Source organism: Octopus bimaculoides, chromosome 8 (assembly GCF_001194135.2).
Source record: "Octopus bimaculoides isolate UCB-OBI-ISO-001 chromosome 8, ASM119413v2, whole genome shotgun sequence".
Lineage (NCBI taxonomy): Eukaryota > Metazoa > Mollusca > Cephalopoda > Octopoda > Octopodidae > Octopus > Octopus bimaculoides.
In genome coordinates this window covers 58065837-58066484 of record NC_068988.1, presented here as the reverse complement: position 1 = coordinate 58066484, position 648 = coordinate 58065837, and the positions used below count along the sequence as shown (strand labels likewise).

At 38.9% G+C, this 648-nt stretch overlaps 1 protein-coding gene across 3 annotated transcripts in view; it reads right to left on the bottom strand.

Moving 5' to 3' along the window:
- Positions 1-648, bottom strand: part of LOC106876185 (carnosine N-methyltransferase-like) — a 161908-nt gene that overhangs the window by 42571 nt on the left and 118689 nt on the right. For all 3 annotated transcript variants that reach the window (XM_052970146.1, XM_052970144.1, XM_052970145.1), the window contains exon 7: positions 197-300. In XM_052970146.1, the coding sequence (XP_052826106.1) occupies positions 197-300 (104 nt within the window). The remainder of the gene's footprint in view (positions 1-196; positions 301-648) is intronic.

Here is a 648-nt window from a genome sequence, read left to right as displayed (position 1 = left end):
TGTCACTCTCTCCATCATGAATGCAGTGAACCAATGGTTGGTTCGTTGGAAATCTATATGCAACAGTGCTATTGATCACATCACAAATAACAATAATAACAATAATAACAACAACAATAATAATAATAATAATAATGATGATGATGATGATGATGATGACGATGATGATGACAATGCAATATAAGCTGGTGTTTACCTCAAACTGGAATCCATACTGGAGAATGACCTGTCTGACATCATCATAACTCAGTTCTATGGAACTTTCATTTGGCATGTCTGAAAAATGGTACAGCAATGGCCCTGCAAAGACAAAAGAAAGGAATGACCACTGAGAAGCTGTGACGATGGTGGTGTTGGTGGTGAAGGCATTGGTGGTGATGGTGATGGTAGTGGTGGTGGTGGTGGCATTAGCGATGGTGATGGTATTTGTGACAGCGGTGATATTAGTGTATGGGTGTGTGTATGTGTGTGTGTGTGTGTGTGTGTGTGTGTGTGTGTGTGTGTGTGTGTACATCTTTTACCTTTCACTTGTTTCAGTCATTAGACTTTGGCCATGCTGGGGCACTGCCTTGAAGAATTTTTAGTCAAATGAATCAACCCCAGTATTTTTATTTTATTTTGTTTTTTCTTAAAAGCCTGATACTTATT